This window comes from Lampetra planeri, chromosome 27 (genome assembly GCF_965212315.1).
Source record: "Lampetra planeri chromosome 27, kcLamPlan1.2.h2, whole genome shotgun sequence".
NCBI lineage: Eukaryota > Metazoa > Chordata > Hyperoartia > Petromyzontiformes > Petromyzontidae > Lampetra > Lampetra planeri.
The window spans coordinates 5,376,941-5,393,033 of NC_136133.1; the positions used below are offsets into that span (position 1 = coordinate 5,376,941).

At 42.0% G+C, this 16,093-nt stretch overlaps 1 protein-coding gene across 48 annotated transcripts in view; it reads left to right on the top strand.

Moving 5' to 3' along the window:
- The window catches only part of LOC144728057 (cadherin-related family member 5-like), a 48,359-nt gene that overhangs the window by 8,513 nt on the left and 23,753 nt on the right, over positions 1–16,093 (top strand). For 47 of the 48 annotated variants that reach the window (XM_078607291.1, XM_078607296.1, XM_078607295.1 and 44 more), the window contains exons 7-13: positions 1,191–1,277; positions 3,344–3,469; positions 9,095–9,286; positions 10,356–10,443; positions 14,705–14,796; positions 15,190–15,387; positions 15,961–16,086. In XM_078607291.1, coding sequence (XP_078463417.1) covers positions 1,191–1,277; positions 3,344–3,469; positions 9,095–9,286; positions 10,356–10,443; positions 14,705–14,796; positions 15,190–15,387; positions 15,961–16,086 — 909 coding nt within the window. The remainder of the gene's footprint in view (positions 1–1,190; positions 1,278–3,343; positions 3,470–9,094; positions 9,287–10,355; positions 10,444–14,704; positions 14,797–15,189; positions 15,388–15,960; positions 16,087–16,093) is intronic. The other variant, XM_078607297.1, reaches the window with a different exon arrangement.

A 16,093-nucleotide genomic window follows, 5' to 3' on the forward strand; every position in this document is an offset into this window, starting at 1 on the left:
TTTATAATTCCCCCCCCCCCCCACTGGCACGTGTTAATCCACTACATATATAAGGGATATAAGGGAAATTTGTAGATATGAGTGTTCAAAATGTTTAGCATACTTCTCAACATGCTACAAACTTGAAATTTGGTATGTGGGTAGCTCCCATACTATACTGACGTCATGAAATTTGCACCGCTTATGCTGTCTGGAATTTATAAGTGAACGCGACTATATCATCTATATTCGTTCCTTGAATAAAATTAAAACTAGGACTAAACTATTAATTTCCGTGCGAAGAACGGGTACAACTGCTAGTATTATATATTGGTAAACCTAAAATGACAATAATATCTATAATTCTTTGACAATGCTAAATTGATACCTTTTTTAAGATAACTCCATCATTGTATACTTTTATATACAGGGTGGTCCAAAAGTCAGGACACATTGGGTTATTTTATTTACTTTAACACTGGCATTGAAACATTTTAATTGTTATTTTTTTACTTTGATATTTAATCTATTTTCGTTATTAATATCTGTTTATCATCCTCTGGGGTCACTTCAAAATCCCATCGTTTACAAAACTGGACCGAGAACCCTGAATTAATTGAGACAAAACATAAATTTGCCAGAATAGTGCTGGATGTAATTACCAGAGAAACGTCGTACTACTCAAATTGTAAATGTTGTGATTTACTCTCCAACACACCAATGGGCTGAAGTAGTATACTACGCTATGCACTACATTACACACGACACTACACTAGTAACTAATTGGCACGTTTTGTTTACGTGACAAATCTTACTGGCTGTGTCGGGTGGTGGAGGGTTACGACACATTTATATAGGAGTAGGTTTTTACCCTTTAAACTGGTACAAAACTGACACCTTTATACAAGGCATCATGTTTGCAATAACCGCAACACAAGCAAAGGTGTCAGTTTTGTACCAGTTTAAAGGGTAAAAACCTACTACTATATTTTGCCACTGGTAACGGAGGTCTCATAGTGACACATTTATACTTAGGCAATCTAACCCAAAAAAACCTTCATTATGAATAATATTAGTCGCGAAAACTTTACGTGTTAACCTGGTTGAGAATAGTTTAAAGTAAAAACTGTGTAAAACTCATTGGGCACGATACACCTGGCTGAAATGACCAATATCATATGAGTGAAACCTCTCACACCATATTCTTATAGTTTTCTTCAGTGCCAATGACGTTTCCTGTACCAGCAATGGACGGGGATATTTCAAGTCGTATCACATACACCTTGGATCAATCAGTGGTAAGGCGATAAGGCAATAATATATTACCAACATTCAAAATTTAAATGTATGACACTTGTAGTAGATAACTCTGTGTTCGAGACAACAGAACATTAAACCACTCAACCTGCAACACCAATTCATCCACCATACTTCATTTTACAAGACCACAATCATTCCAATACGGGTTTTCCTCCCTTTATGTGGGTTCTGTTTGTGTGATATTTCTACCCGAAATTAGCTATATGCGGTTTGAATTCACTCGGTCGGACGTGGGACAACATTATATGTACTCTATGCGCCATCTTGAGCAATGCATTTTAAGTTGTGCGATTTCACTTTGTGTGCCTTGTTTTTGAAACGCATCTACCACGTAAAGTGAGGGAAACCTATACATTGGATAATCTTACTCTTTGTTTTTTTCGGTAAAGTTACGTAGGTAAAACAATAAATAAAATTAAAAAAAATAAAACAACTAAATTAAATCACGACGTTTCGGAGGCAACACAAGCTTCCTTCATCAGGTGTTAAAAAGGCACGGCAAAATAACTGTAGCGAGAGTTATTGGGTAAGAGGAGGGGGAGGAGCCAAGGAGGACGGGCTCCCCCCCCCCCATCCTGCTGTGCCTTTTTTACACCTGATGAAGGAAGCTTGTGTTGCCTCCGAAACGTCGTGCGACGTAAGTGTGGACTGAAGCGACCCTGATGTCACGCTAACTCCGCAACGCGATCATTAATAATCATGAGCGGTTGACGTCACTGCCCCTCCCCCCCTCATGGGTGACGTCACCCCACATGGCACACCCCCCTCATTAATAAGCGGGTGACATCATTCCACCTGGAGCACCCACCCTAATTAATAATCCGCCATTGCCGATCATTGCTACAACGCTGTGGGCTCTCATGATATTGTCTTTTCCGAGACCAAGGTGCTCTGCAAACCTTCTGGCTACCATCAAAGGTTTGTACACGAAGCCATCCAGATATACAAACACAGACATAACTTCAACCGTGATGATGGGTACAAACTGAGTAATCATTGGAAAGATGTTATTAACCATGCAAAAAAGATTTAACTACACATATTTGGACCATCTTATTTGACAGGTACTATTCTACTTTACCGAGTGTTGACATCCCCAGCGTTTAACAGTACTCTTTTTTATATTTGGATTGTCAACCAACACCGGGTAAAACAACATGTGCACCTATTGTTCTCTTTTAGCCCCGCCCACGCCCCCCAACATGTTCCATTCATTGGCTACCACATTCAGATAAGCCCCTCCCCCCTCCTCCCCCCTTAACTTGTATTTAAGAGCTTGTCTCTTGGAATTTTGCCTCACTTGATACAGTAAATTTAGCTGTGACGGTCCCACCTGATGACAGAGACTTGTGTTGCCTCCGAAACGTCGTGATTTATAATTTTATTTCTATTCTTATTTCTATTATTTTTATTTTATTATTGATTTTTACCTACGTGACTTTACCGAAAAAACCTAAGAGTATGAATCCTTGCAGTCACGAAAGCTTCAAATCTAGAACTAATTAATAATCACGAGCTGGTGACGTCACTCCATATGGAGCACCCCCTCATTAATAATCATGAGCGGAACATTACTTTAGATTGAATATTTCAGATTTACTGCAATCAACCCGTCCTTGGACGGGCTATAGGCTAGTTATTATTAGTAAAGCGATGGCATTTTTGCGAAAACGACGTAAAAATAGGGGGGAGACGTAAATCAGACGTATTACTGAACATGCATTTGCTGTGGCGATCACATTGGCCCCACGTGTCTAAAATTGGCATCGCTCAGCTAATCAGGGGGGTATCCGAAACGGCATCGGCGTGGCAGCTGCTCTACCAATGTGTGGACTAGCACGTGGACTGGGGAACGAAATTAGCAGAAACGCGCATACATTAATTAAGGGGCATTCCATCCAGCACTTTTGGAGCACTTAGTCCAGCTGAGGACTGTTGAAGCAACAGGGTGTGTTTGGAAACAAGGGTTTAACTTCAGAGGTCGGATTGACGTAATCTGTTTGCAGCTCATATCTGATGACGTTCACTGTCTTTCATTCCACAGCCTGGCGCCGAATATTTCAACATTATATTGCCCTACAAGGAAGACATTTCCCTCGTCAAAGCATTGAAGTATGAAGTACTCGATGCACTTAATCTGACGACCATTCAACTCATTGTGTATGCTACGGTAAGAAAGTCCCTTGAATAAAATGTATACAAAAAAGTTTAGTAAATTTGATATTTTCACGAAACTTATTTCACTAATATGGAATAATGCTTGTTTATTTATTTCCTAGCTGAGGTACCCAGCGTTGCCCGGGATAAATTAGTGGGTGCCAACATTAAGGGGCAGAAGCTAAATTGAGGAAAGGAAATATGATTAAATCTTAGAAATATTGCATGAAGTTACTTTCTAAAATGTATTATCTGGCCATTCAAATGTATTTGATGTTATTGCAGGGCCTGTGGGTAAACCGCATTTTTGGTCTTTCCATTGGGCGCAAGTATGAAAAGGTTCCTGCTTGCACCAACCCTGGAGCGTGTTGTGTAACTGCCCATGGGAGAAACCTAAAGTTAGCAGGTCAACTCGTGCAACTTGCAATGATTGTCCTTGCGCCTTGTTAATGGACATTGCAAAGGACAGCCGGACAGGAAACTGGAGTCGTTTTAACTCATAAGGGACATCATTTGTAATGAGTGGTAGGCGAGGAATAAGGACATCATCTTTTTTAGCACACCCTGTCATTAGTTTCCTCAATGACACGAGGAAGTCGATTTTTCACACAGAGCCAAGTCCCGTTGCAGCGCTTTGGAGGATCCAGATTCCTTGGCAGCATGATAGGGGAACCTTTCTTTTAGGACTCGTTTGATGGAAAACTCTGTCCTCCAGTTCATTTCTATCTTCTGGCTTTTGATCAGGCAAGAACTCTGATATTATTTCAGACCAATATGGATTGCATGTGAAGATTATAAACAGATCTGGAGTGGCATAGTTTCTGACATTTGTCGTGGCATCTTGGGTCCTCTCTTTCATATATCTGGGACCACTCGTAAAGGATGGGTTGAGGATGGGTTGTCCAATCTTCTCTGGATTTCTATAATTGACAATGGCATCTCTCAAGTGTTCATGAATCTCCAACCGCAGGTTGTTCTGGTAAAATTTGAAATACAGTAAAACCTTGTATTGCAAGCATAATTCGTTCCAGAAACGTGCTTGTAATCCAAAGCACTCGTATATCAAAGCACTCGTGTATCAGTTGTGATCACGTGACGCTCGGCAGACAAAGCGTAAACACGTACTACTCGTATTGCAAGATCTCGCTCGTTTATCAAATTAATATTCATTAAAAACATTTGCTCGTCTTGCAAAACACTTGCAGACCAAGTTACTCGCAATCCAAGGTTTTACTGTATAGAAGTCTCTTGCTTTCATTTGTTGCGTACATATCAATGACAAACTGGTGAAAGAGAGGTCCACATCGAAGCAAACGGGTTGACTCTTGTCCTCTTACCATCAGTCGAAAGGCATAACATTTCACGGCAGTAACCTTGTGGCCTTCAATTTCCTGGAAGTGGTAGCCATCCTCCGCCAAGGGAAACAGAAGATATTGCAGAGGTCACTCTCTGCAATTCTTTGGAAAGAATATGCACCTGCAGGAGTTCTCTTATGCAAAACAATATCCCTATTCTGGAATTCATTGCCAACTATGAGAATTGCAACCTCATTTGTAGTCGGGACATTAAACTGGCGCTCATGCACACCAGCTGGTGTCCTGTCTGCTCTGATGACAACTTTCTGGTCATGTTTTCAATGGCTGTTTTGAACAGCTTGACATAGGGATTATTTTTATGCAATATGTCCTGTAGAACCATGACCACATCAAAAATTTAGGTCTGGAATATTGCTCTGTTACAGCTTTGCCTGTTCCTCTGTTTCCCATGCAGTAAACTTGCAGGAACTTGTACTGCTCATTGGGAAGATGCAGCACGAAGCCAATGTTGTGGTAGACCTGACCTTGAACCTTGAATTGTGCATACATGTGTTTCAGTGTCAATGTGGTCTGCCCCAAAATGATGTCATTTGGAAAGCAGAATTGTATTTTCTGAGATGTATAAGAAACTGCTGAGAATTGGAGTGAGTGCCCAACACCAATGGCTTGTGTGGCTCTGGAGACTCGGGCAGTGTAGGGTAGTGTTACCTTGCCGTCTCTGCAGGACGTGCCTTATGTCTTCCCCTTCCAGTTTTGCCTCTAAATGTGGTGCAGAGTATTATGATCACTCCAATACTGACCAAGGCATGTGTGTCGTACTAAATGCCTGGGTCCTAGAGGAATGCTGCCTCTTTCAACTGCTGCCAAATTCTGATTCTAGAGGCTGCCTGTCTTGTCCTCTTATCTTCCAGATGTGACTGTGTTACCTCAATGTTTTCAGCCCCCTTTAAAGTGGAGGCTCTTGTCCTGTCAGCATTTTGACGCGTTCGTGTGACTTCATGCGTGTCAGCTGCCCTGGAAGTCGAGGCTCTTGTTCTAAGACCTTCACGATGTGCCCGTGTTGCTGTAGGCTTCTCAGATGCTCTATACGTTGAAGCTCTTGTCCTCTCATCATCCAGACGTGACTGCCTAGTTGACGGGGTTTCAGTGGCTCTGGTTGTTGTATCTCTAGTTTTCTGAGCTTTCAAGTCAGAGGCGTCTTTCTTCAACTCGATTCCTGCCTCCTATCCTGTGAGGAGGAGCTAGGCCCCAGTCTGGGATGTTTTTTGGGACCCATATTGTCTGTTGAATTGCTCCTTTAAAAAGGATGAAGTGATATTGTACGAAGTTTTTGCCCTTGAAAAAGGACCAAGGGTTTTTCTGTCGGTATTGTTTAGTCATGAATAGGACCGGAGGAATTTCGGAGCATGGGGAAGTTTTTGTGGTTGCTTGTAGGGTATATTAATCCAAATATATACCCATAGTTCGTATGGTTTGTTGTTTACCACTTAAAACTTTTGTGCCGTTATTTCTATTATGCAGTTATTTATGTTACGCAGTTAGTTCTGTCATTGTGGAATGCATCAACTTGTGTGCAGTTAGTTCTGTTCTGCAGTTGGTAATGCCTTATGGATCATCATTATTGAGACTGTGTGTTTATCTCGGCCTCGCAGTGCGCTGCGTTGCACTGCTAGTCGAGTAGATAACCTTGCGTTCAATAAACCCTCGGAGCCAGGATGAACGTCCAACTCCAATCGTCATTTATTGATTGTAACAAGGTAAAACTGGTGAGAAAACACAGATACAGCATCTGTTATAATCCGGAAACACCAACACAATGAACACCACAGCATCAGAACATTGTCTTAGATAACAATAGATCCTGGACGGACCAGGCCCCTACATTACCACTGAACTAGACAAAAGCACAAGCCGGTGCATTGCATACAGGCACATCGTGTATTCATCCTACTGCACCCCAAATGTACAGCATTACACATAACACTAAACTGTGGATGAGATACTTCGTCATCTTTACTCTCAGGATCGCAACATAGGCACAAGTCTGACTCGACCTACTAAATCACAAGTAACATCCACAATAAGGAAAGTCGCAGGCTTCGTTACTAACTAGGCCTCGTATTTACTACAACTACTTAAGGGCACCATAAAGGCATTTACATCACTATAACGGTCATTCCAACATTACAACAGCATTGCCAATATTATAGGAATATAAACAAACTTACAGATAATGCTTCTTAAGCTCCCACAATGGACAAGTGCAGCTGTGGTCTCACTGAGATGTGATGCGTGCCGCCATCTTGACTTATCTGTGTAATGGCCGACGCCCGCGTGGTACAGTGGAAATCTAAAATCGTCACTTCCTGGTCACGTGACCAAAATTAGCATAAAAAAACAGGAACTTCCTGTGAACGCACGCTCCACATCTGCCGTGAGGCAAGACAGTGTTCCTCCTGATTACCCTGTAGAGAATGCAACCACACTGAGACACAATGCATAGCAAGTTTTACTCCCTTGAATCAGTTGTGAGCTTTGTGCAGCATTGAATAACCATTGTTGCATCCAGGGACCTTCGGGGATGTCTGGGGTGCGGGCTAACAGCACGGTGACCTTACTATTGTTGTCCCTAACCACCCCAACAATTTCAGCTTCAAAACCCACAGAGTTGGCCTTGCAGTCCTTCTCTGGGACCACAGAGACCACCAACCAGAAAATGGAGAGCACTTTTTGCCAAACCACTTTGTTTGTATGCAATTTCTGAATATCTGGACTCGTTGGGTACTTTGTATATGGGCAGGGCAAAGAATCTCCCCCGATCCACTCCATGGATCCTGACTGGAAATCAAACACCACTTTTTTTATGAAACCAAGGATGCCCGAACAACTTTGCCCTCGTAAAGCTTTTTTAAATATATATCTGGGTTCCTTGGGCTACTTGTTTAGTTGGCGGGACAGAAAACAACCCCTCCGATCCACCCCCTGGACACAGAGCAGACCCTGACCTGCCCTAAGACCTGAAGACGGTCATCCTTGACCATCCTGCAAAGGTTGCAACCGGAAAATTTCCCAACCCACAGAGGGGGGCCTTGCAGACCCCAGGGTTTTGGCCAAGTAACACGAGAGGTCGCCGACCAAAATCAAACGTTTCAAACTGGGTTCTGGAACCTTCTGGAACCTCCAATCTGTTGTCCACACATTTTTAGGTGCCCACGAACACCCATTTCGAAACCTGGTTGGGCAGCCGGAGGGGGGAGGGTGGCTAAAATAGCCTAAGACCTGAAGGTAAAAATCCTGGTTCACCCTACAAAGGATTCATGTCTCTCTATCTTCAAAACTGTGAATGCATCCTGGCAAGCAAATATACAGACACACATCCTCCTTCATTTATATAGATGTATTCCTTGCTGAAATATTTCAGCAGGAAAAATCCTGAAGATGTAACATCTCGTTTGCAAGGATGTCCAGGGTATCAGTTATCACGTCACAAACACGTACAGGAATCTCTAACTTATACAGTACACTTTCATACATTGAGAGTCACATCCAATCAAACACGTAATAAATGCATACGTAATTATATGTATCACACTTGCCAATCCATTCAGAATGTATTCGAGCTGTAACATTCACACATGGTGTGGGAGTGTGCCTTAATGATCGCTTTAAATAAATTGATACCGCTGCCATATTGTAGTGTGACTGGGATATCATTCCATGCTAAAGCAGCTCTGTATTAGGATCAGGAGTGCCTGTGTGGATTTCTTTTACTCTTATAGGCAGTTACGTTGTTACAACTTTGGAACAAAATAACATAATTATTGTGGGGATGAACGACAATGTGTGGTTTTAACAGACAGCTATGTGGAACCGTTCTTATTTAACAGCTCAATGTTTTCTGACTGAAGAGTGTGTACAACTGTGATGCTGGTTAGAATCACCACCGAAACGTCACAGTACTTGAATTGGGTTTACTCTCCAACTTACCATTGTGTTGTACTAGTAACCAATTGGCACGTTTTATTAACGTGACAATCCTCACTAATTGGCTGCGTCGGGTGGTGGCGGGTTAACGACACAATAAAAAACCTTTATGATGAACTGTGACGTGTTCAGATTGTCTTCGAGAAATATAAAAAAAAACAATTATGTTAATTTCAGTCGGGACATTTGGGCAAACGCAAAACACTGTACAACTAAATCACACGCACTGGAACGTCAAGACGCCGACCTGAAGTGAGAGCAACTGAACACGGCGTGTTATGAAACGTGTTTACAGACCCTTCGTGTGAACCTTCACAAATTGGGCTCTTTCGTTTCAGGACTCCAACCCGAGTGGAAACGCCACAGGCTACCCGATTAGGACGGGCACCGCCACAGTCACCGTCTCCGTGATAGATCAAGATGATCAGCCACCAATCTTCCAGCCGAAGGTCTGCTCCACAGTGGCTAGCGGCACACAGCTGTGCGTGAACGCAAAGTACTCGGCAACGGTCAGAGAGAACGAGTTGGAGGTGAGTTGGCCCTTAACGCTCCCAACGTGCAATTACATTTACCGGTTACAATGGAAAGTGAGGTTATTTAAATTGGCTATATGTGCACATTGCATATTCTATAAGACATGTTTAGGGGCCGTCCATAAATTACATCACGCACCTGGGGAGGGGGGGGGGGTCAGACATTTGTGACGATGTGTGACGAGGGGCGGGGGGGTTGAGAAATCTGACGTCACATCAAAATGCGCAAATTTAAATAAATATAGACAACACGTTCTACTTAATTAAATAGACTTTTTAATAAATGTTTTCTCCTACAACATCAGAGTGCAGCACCACATTAAATACGCACTATAATGACAATAGTTTAAAGCGATTTGAAGCATGTTTTATATTTTTTTTTGGGGGGGGGGGCAGAGCTTTGTGACGTCATATTTGAGGGGGGGGTCTCACTTTTAATGACGCCGTGTGACATAGGCGGGGGGGGTTCAAAAATCGTCCAAAATCGCGTAACGTCATTTATGGACGGCCCCTTTGGCGAAGTCTATGAATTAAATGTACAGCTGCGTGATCGACAGCTTTAGTTTCAATGCAAGAGCCTCCCCTTAATATTAACAGAATGGCAATATAATGTTTTGGCCACTTTCCAGTGTCATGGCTTAGAAACGACACAATGTACAAAGGTGTCAATGGGAAAACATAATCATAAACATATGGGAGACAATATGAGCAGATACACGTAAATCAATTAATATTACCACAACATTGAAACGTGTCTTGAGGTATTCAAGTGCCTTTCCTTTGAATTGCATGCTTCAGCAAGAGTGGTGATTAAATGGCATATTCCTGGTAAACAGGAGCCTTGAGGTGACGCTAATAAATAATAATCTGCCAAGTTGAGATCAGATTACCGGCGTGTTGAACTGTTTCCCAGTTGCGACACCGCAAAGTGGTCAAAGGGAATTTCATGGCTGCCCTGCATACGTGTCAGTGGGCAACTTAGTATAGAAGTACAATTCCACTCTAGAATGATCCACTGTGTATCTTGAGAGTTTTCTTAGAGTCACTGAGGTCTCTTTACATCTAGACAAATATTGTCTTTGCTCCTGCACAAATCCGTGCGGAAGATGGCGATAAGGGAATCAACGCTACCATAAAGTACACGCTTCTGTCTGGTAAGTGCTCTCCTGAAACATCACGTCCAATTTGGATTGCACAAACAATCGGACCAAAAAGATGAATCATTGCGTTTTACACTTGTGTTACTTATTTTATAAAGTGTATCATGACCATTAAAAAGTTCAAACATTTGCACGTGAAATAGTCTTAACTGACTGTGATGTTTCCATCCTACCTGCCTATGTCAGCTGCTATTTCCGACTCTCTGTCTCTCTCTTTGGATTGCACTCTCATGTTCACGTCCTTGGATTGCACTCTCATGGTGCTAATCTCTCATTAACGCTGCTGTTGTGCGCATATGCGGGCATGATACTCTTATGCGGCGACGGAAGCTCATTCATGCTAATCTCCTTCCCTAATCCCTCTCTCCCTAATCTCCCCCATTAACACAACTGACGTGCTTGCGTCCGGGGGTGGAATTCCTTTCCAGCTCAGACCCCGCTTGCTTGCCCATCGCCACATATATAACCTTGTTGTAGCTGCTCTCTCACTAGTTCCGCAGTTCCACTGCTGGATTATATTTTTCCGCCTGAGGACGACCGCTTGTGTTACGATCGAAACGTCGTGATCTATTTTATTATATACCTACGTGACTTTACCGAAAGAACCAAAGAGTATGAAAGAGCTGTCTTCAGTGTAGTGGTGCTGTAATTCACCAAAACATTCGGTAGACTTGGTAAAAAATAGCTCTGACAGCGCTGAAGTCAAAGTCAGTTCTATTTTGTTGACATTTAAAAACGTTGCACAACTGTGTATCATGATGCAGGTTCTGCCATATTTTGTTATCGCGAGAAATGCTCAGGTGTGTTTAACCCCAAATTTGCCGCTCCCTCACTACTCCACAGACAAACCCGGCAGCAGTGTCACATGGCAAATATCCCCCATCGAATCTCTCACTTCTCAAAGCTCCCAAAACCCATCCACGTGCTCACCTGACTTTCGTCCTCCCAAGCACATGACGTAGAAATTGTACCCTTTGTAAGACACCAAACTCTCATTGGGCCATATCCACCATCTTCTCCCTGTCTCCTAGACCAGGGGTCGGTAAACTTTCGAAGTAGAAGAGCCATTTTTTTTGTCTGACCAAACTAGTTCGAGAGCCGAATCACACGCAGAGCTACTTGTACACAAACACGGCGGGTATACGGCAGATGGCAACACGCATTCTGACTTAAATAAACAAAATAGGTGATAGAATGAACGTCTATTTAGTTGTTTTCCCCTTAGTTATTATTTAACAATACAGTTTGACCGTGGAACATTGCATTACTGTTGTCGCCAAGACATTCCATAGTGACCCATTCCCTGCCATATTTCAAAAAATTTCTTGACGTTAAATTATGTTTTAAGATTTAAAACAAATGTGTATAACGGCTTCCCGCAATGGGGCAGCCAAATAGCCGCCGCATGGGGCTCCGTTGCCGCTAGTTGCTGGCCCCCTGTCCTAAATCAATATAACACAGAATGCACCCCTCCTTTAAGCTCTCATCGGGCCTTTTGAACTGTGATCACATTTGAACACCGTGCGAATCTAAACTGGATGTCTGGCCATCTTAAGTTAGCTTCGTTTTCTTGGGTTTTTTCGGTAAAGTCACGTAGGTAAAAAATTTAAATTTAAATTAATAAAAGTAAAATTAAATAATTATTTTTTACCTACGTGACTTTACCGAAAAAACCCAAGAATATGAATCCTTGCAGTCACGAAAGCTTCAAATCTAGAATTAGCTTCGTTTGCTTTTGATTTGCACGAAATGCTCAAATGTGTGTCCGTATGTCATTGTACGTGCAAATGGTGGGGAGCGGTAGTGTAGCGGTTAGCGTGCTCATCGACCAACATCAGTTACGATTAACGGCACTGGTCCTGGGCCTCCCTTAGATCAGCTCGGCCTCAAATGAGTACTTGGTGTTGTGTGTAAACTTGGCCACTGGGGAGAGAAACGCAGCCGGGCGTGGTGCTGGCCACCCTGCTAGCCTTCAGAGGTGCTCGCTAACATCATTTTCCCAAGATTCTGGTTAAGGCTATATGTGGGATATTTTTTGATTTAAAGCTTTCGTGACTGCAGGGATTCATATTCTTGGTTCTTTCGGTAAAGTCACGTAGAAGGGAAATAATAAAATAATAATAAAAATATTAAACAAAACAAAATTCTCACTACGTTTTGACACACCTGATGATGATTGCTTGTGTTGCAGTCGAAACGTCGTGATAATTTTTATTGTTTTCTATTTATTTTATCTTCTTGGTTCTTTCGGTAAAGTCACGTAGAAGGAAAGTAATAAAATAATAAAAATAAAACATAATAAAATAAAATAATTCTCACGACGTTTCGGCTACAACGCAAGCAGCCGTCTTCAGGTGAAGAATGAGACATTGCCAAGCTAGGAGCTTATATATAAGCTGGGTTGGAGGTGGAAGAAGAGCGCCTTAACAAAAATAATGTGTATATCAAGAGGAATTTAGCATATTCATGAGAAATGCGTAGGAGGTGGGCGGGGGGGTTTCAAAGTCATATTATGCCCATGCATTATGCAGGATCAGCAGCACCAAAGGGAGGGTGCAGGGAGTAGCATTAACAAAGGAAAGGAATGTTAATAGTATGTAGCTGCAGTTACTTAACAACCACGTAGAAAACTAAAGTATAAACTACATAAAAAACTAAAGTATAAACTGCATAGCATCATCAGTATACTTACCATATTCTAAAATAAGCTGAGTTACTAACAGTAAGTAATACATTACAATTCTACGTCGTAAAAATTATATAATATGCTTCCATCTAAACTTTATTCTCTTACATCACACGAGTATACACCGTACTATATACTGCCATAGACAAACCCAACATTAAATTATATACTGTATTGCTATAAACCACCCTATCTATACCTTATACATTGTAATATTACACTATGTATTATTCTACCCACCCTAATGTATATCACACTTCTGTATAAGGTACAGTGTGTAATAAACCTTCTCGAGACGGCTTCCGGAATCAGTCCTTTTTATTTTCCAACTTCCACAGTTACACTCACACGCTCCCCGTTGCTGACAGACAACGGGAAGCGGGCAGACTCCCCGCTAAGTCCCCACCGCGCACGTGGCACCCGGAGTCCCGTACGCACGTGACTCCTGCTCTTCTCGTTCCCAGGTCTGCTCCCGACTTCTCTCTCTCCCCTCCTCTTAATCCCTGGGTCACGTGGTACCCCTAAGCCAATCCTCCGTAGTCAGCGTCGACCGTTCCAGATGGTTCCCTGTCAATCCCGGGACCACGCCTCTGATCCGGCTTCCCATTGGCTGAGGCCCCGATTGGCCAGGCCAATCACCCCTGCTAACATGCCGTGATCACGGCGAGGCCATAAAAAAAAAGTAATATATAGTATCGTAATTGTATAGTAAACATATAGCAGTGTGATACACATTAGGGTGGGTAGAATAATACATAGTGTTATATTAAAATGTATAAGGTATAGGGTGGTTTATAGCAATACAGTATATAATTTAATGTTGGGTTTGTCTATGGCAATATATAGTACGGTGTATACTCGTGTGATGTAAGAGAATAAAGTTTAGATGGAAGCATATTATATAATTTTTACGACGTAGAATTGTAATGTATTACTTACTGTTAGTAACTCAGCATATTTTAGAGTATAGTAAGTATACTGATGATGCTATGCAGTTTATACTTTAGTTTTTTATGTAGTTTATACTTTAGCTTTCTACGTGGTTGTTTAGTAACTGCAGCTACATACTATTAACATTCCTTTCCTTTGTTATTGCTACTCCCTGCACCCTCCCTTTGGTGCTGCTGATCCTGCATAATGCATGGGCATAATATGACTTTGATACCCCCCCGCCCACCTCCTACGCATTTCCCATGAATATGCTAAATTCCTCTTGATATGCACATTATTTTTGTTAAGGCGCTCTTCTTCCACCTCCAACCCAGCTTATATATAAGCTCCTAGCTTGGCAGTGTCTCATTCTTCACCTGAAGACGGCTGCTTGCGTTGTAGCCGAAACATCGTGAGAATTATTTTATTTTATTATGTTTTATTTTTATTATTTTATTACTTCCATTCTACGTGACTTTACCGAAAGAACCAATAATGTGTGGGATATTTGTTAAGTTTTTGTATGTGCCATCACTGCATGATTTGACTTTGATATCTGTTTCTGATGAAGTTGAAAAAGTGAGCTCCCTGCATTGGCACTTGTCTCTATATACTAACCTTGCGATGTTGTGTGTTTAGACAGTGTATTCTTTAAAATCGATGAAAACAATGGACAAATAAGCATGAAAGAAGCAGTGCCGAACAAGACTGAAATTACTTTGCAGATTGTGGTGTGTAAATATGGCATTATGTTCTTACTTTTACCATGTTTTACATTCATTCCACAAAATAAGTCATGATTTCCTCCTCGTGGGACATTATTTTTGCGGAATGTTTCACCGTATTTAAATCTGCTTACAAAGATTTTGGGGGGGATATTTTGAGTTATATAACAATCTCATAAGATAGATCATAGTTATGCAACGCCGCTATGTAACCATGAAGTCTAGACTTTGACCTGACTAAATATAAACAGTACCACTGTATACATTTTTTAAAGAATGTCTGCCATAAAAAAAAAATCTAATGACAACATTGAACTAGCATCCATTTCTGTGTGTTGCGCAAGTGCCGTAAACCGTCCGAACGAAATTAAACATTCAAATTAAGTTTGTTCTGCACAGGCATATCAAGATGACTTTCAAAAATTCACAATTACCACAGCCACCATTAAAGTGGTCACCAAAAATGAGATTCGCCCTGCGTTCTCTGAAGAGGAATACTGTGGCCATGTTCCCAACAACGCTGACGTCATCTTTGCCACGATGTGCAATAGCCCAAACATCCTACAGCTACAAGTCAACGATGCAGATTACGCCCCTGTGAGTGGCACCTTACACCGACACGTGCTGCTACCAACATCCCAGACAACAGAAGGGATCTCTTTTTTAACTTCTTTCGCACCGTACGTAGCCAACCGAGCTAATCGGGGGTGCGGGTAAAAGACAACAAACTAAACACAAAAAGCAGTTTTCAAGAAATTAGGTTCCAATCTAGATTTAAAAGTGCATATCTCCTGTGGCTTCCTAATATCGAAAGTTAGAGCGTTCCAGGTGGGTGCAGAAGCACATCTGGAAGCGCATGATGCAGTGACCATCTTTGTTCGATGATTAGCCAAACGCCGCTGTGAGGATGACCGGATGGTTTATGCTCCTTGACGAGAAAGACAAAATTTTGGCCCATTTCCTGAAACGTCGCCTTTTCTATGTCTTCCTTTTAAGGCCACCGTGTTATTGACAACTGTTTTGAGGTATCCGTTGAATTTGGGATACACGAAATGTCCCCATGTTCCCATGAGCTTCCGTGTTACGATTCTGAACATTGAGTAAGCTGATGGGTGCTACGACAATGGCGTGGAGATATGGAATTTAAACTCACAATGTTACCTTCTTCAGGGAGAACATCCAATTGTTGAATACACAATTGTGGGAGAAGGCAAGGAACACATCGAGATACATCCGAATGGCTATGTGCTCGTTCGAAGCTCTAACCTCGTGGCAGGCCAGGAGTACACGTTTGAGGTAAGAC